Source organism: Numida meleagris, unplaced genomic scaffold (genome assembly GCF_002078875.1).
Source record: "Numida meleagris isolate 19003 breed g44 Domestic line unplaced genomic scaffold, NumMel1.0 unplaced_Scaffold1349, whole genome shotgun sequence".
Lineage (NCBI taxonomy): Eukaryota > Metazoa > Chordata > Aves > Galliformes > Numididae > Numida > Numida meleagris.
This window is the reverse complement of record NW_018363137.1, coordinates 1-2,905: the sequence shown is the minus strand read 5'-3', so window position 1 is coordinate 2,905 and position 2,905 is coordinate 1. Positions and strand designations below refer to the sequence as shown.

Here is a 2,905-nt window from a genome sequence, read left to right as displayed (position 1 = left end):
ACGTGTGGACACATGGGACACACGGACACATGGGACACAGGGACACTTGGGACATGCTGACACATGGGACACATGGACACATGGGATATGCTGACACATGGGACATGCTGACACATGGGACACAAGGACACATGAGACATGTGGACACATGGGACACGCGGACACATGGGACACACGGACACATGGGACTGCATACACATGGACACACAGGACACGTGGACACATGGAACATGTGGACACACCGGACATGTGGACATACAGGACACATGGACACGTGAGAGATGAGGACATATGGGACTTACTGACACATGGGACACATGGACACCTCAACACACAGGACACATGGACACAGGAGACAGGAGGACATGAGGACACTCAGGACACATGAGACTCACGGATACACAGGACATGTGGACACACGAGACGTGCTGACACATGGGACACGAAGACACATGGGACTGTGGGCACATGGACACACAGGACACATGGACACACAGGACAGGTGGACACATGGGACATGCTGGCACACAGGCCATGCTCCAGCTAACCAAGGGCTGCGCTCTGGACTGTTGCCACTGCTTTGAGCAGGGTCTGTCCCTGCCTAGTGGAAATGGTGCTGTGTTCCCCGTGGGCTCGCTGGTATTTCAGCTCTCCTCCCAGCAGCGCTTTGATTTACATTTGGAACTACCAAATTCTGGGAAATCTGACTGCACACAGCACAGCACAGCACAGCACAGCACAGCACAGCACAGCACAGCACAGCACAGCACAGCACAGCACAGCACTGCTGCGTCCCTGCTCCATCACGTACTCTGCTCGAAGGAGGCAGCGTTCTCGTCCTTCTCTCCCAGCTCCTCGCTCGAGGACATGGTGCCGTTGGATGACAGCCTCTGCAGTTTGTGGCTGAACTCTCCTGCCAAAGCAAAGCCCACTGTGAGAGCTGGCGGGGGGCTCGCTGGGGGCACTCCTGTGCTAAACAGTGAGGGAGTGAGGGCTGTGGGGGCTCTGGCTTCCCGTGGGCGCAGCGTGGGCTCGGTGGTCCCCACGCTATCCCTATAGACTTGGATCAACAGTTGTCTATGGCAGAGTCTAATTCTAAGGCAACCCAAAAGGAAAAGGAAAAGAAAGGGGGAGGGGGGGGAGGAAGGAAAGGATAAAAAGAAAAAGATAAAAAGGAAAAAATAAAAAGAAGAAGGAAAAGAGAAAGAAAAAAGAAAGCGCAGCTGCTGCCCGGCCCTGAGGCGCTGCCTTCAGGCAGGATCTACCAGAAGGCGACGGATGCTCCGGGTCCTGCACCCACCTGTGCTGGAATCCAGGCTGCTGTCGGTTTCGGAGGTGGAGGTCGGCCAGGATTTGTGCACCTGGTGTCCTCTCCCTGCTGCACGAGGAAGCGCGCTCCGTTTGGGATTGCCCCGCGCTCCGGGATGCCGAGCAGCGCGGCCCCGATGCCGGGAGCGTTCGCTTGCTGCAGGCAGCGCTCGGAGCCAGGCTTTGCTCACCTCTGCGCTCCGCCACCGTCCCACCCTGGGTCTCCCTGGGTCCCTCTGTGCCGCTCCCATCCCTGGGCAGCCCGGCCCCGTCGGAGCCGCCGCTTGTGGAGAAGTCGCTGGCGTTGAAGCTGCCCTTCCGCGTGCGGGTGAAGGGGGACCTGGTGGTGGGGAGGGAGGAGAAGGGCCATGTCCAAGAGGACGATGGAGAAGCCCTCGTGGCATCTATCCACCAGCGCCGGGATGGAAGCCCTCCGCTCCAGCACCAAGCAGCCTCCGCCTGTGCGGGGGTTCCCGGCAGCGGGGGTTGGTGTGAAGGAGCAGTGATTTCCCCCTGCTCTCCTACCAGGCGTTGTGGGACACGTAAGGCTCGAAGTCATACTGCGTGTCGGGCTCGTCCCCTCGTTGCAGCTGCTTGACGTGCGAGGCGTACTGCTGCCCGGGGTCGTACAGCTTGCTGCTCTCGCACAGCGTCTGGAAGTAGACGGGAAGCGGCGCCGTCTGCATGTGCATGATCTGGTAGAAGGCGATGGTGGCCTAAAAATAACGGGGAGAAAGTCAGGGGAAGGCATCAGGGGGTGACACACGGGGAGGAGAGGCATGGAGCTGCCAGGTGGGGAATGGGGAGCACCAAGCAGGGCTGGGGCTGCAGCCCTGCCCTTGGCTCTCTGGAGCATAGGGGTGAGCAGCTGCTTGTCCTCCGGACCCCCCCTGGCTGTGGCACAGCCCCCAGCCCTCCCAGCAGTCCCCCGCTCACCAGCTTGATGACCTGGTCGCTCTGCTTGATCAGCTCGTGGATCTGCCGCAGGGAGTTCACCTTGGTGTCCTCCAGCTCCTGCTTCTGCGTGTTGGCGTCCGCCACGCAGGTCCGGTAGGTGGCCATGGCCTCTTCTGCCTGAGTGGGGGGAGAGGGGAGGTGGAAGCTGCTCAGAGGTGTGGAATTGGATGGGAGCTGCCTCCCTGTGCTGGACCCGCTCCGTGTGGGAGGTCAGGGCGAGCTTTCAGTTCTGGGCTGCCCTGTGGTAGGACACCAAGGAGCAAGAAGCTCCCTGCAAAGCAGAGCCCAGAGCTGGTGGGCTCCCACCTTGTTCTTGGCCTCCTCCTCCAGCCGCCTCTTCTTGTCCAGGGTTTTGGTGGTGGTGCTGCTGGCGGTGCTCTGCTGCTCCTCCTCTGCTCTCACCGCCACGTACTTGGCCTTCTCATGCTCCTCGCTGCGCTGCATGTACACCTGCTTGGCCTTCCGCAGGTTCACCTCCGCGTCTTGCTGCCAACGGAGGAGCACCGGGGTGAGGGCTGAGCCCTGCGAGGGTCACCCTGCATGAGGCTGCCCGGGATGGGAGGGTGGATGGATGGATGGGTGGGTGGATGGATGGATGGGTGGATGGGTGGATGGACGGATGGATGGGCGGATGGATGGA

At 60.6% G+C, this 2,905-nt stretch overlaps 1 protein-coding gene across 1 annotated transcript; it reads right to left on the bottom strand.

The window, feature by feature from the left end:
- Positions 1–811: 811 nt before the first annotated feature.
- Positions 812–2,864, bottom strand: LOC110390567 (rho GTPase-activating protein 45-like; the record flags this gene model as incomplete). The annotated part of the gene is given in 6 exon segments (XM_021381956.1): positions 812–913; positions 1,301–1,375; positions 1,500–1,648; positions 1,834–2,024; positions 2,245–2,382; positions 2,572–2,864. Coding segments are annotated over 6 exon segments (793 nt in total), but the record flags the coding sequence as incomplete, so codon positions are not given.
- Positions 2,865–2,905: the final 41 nt, after the last annotated feature.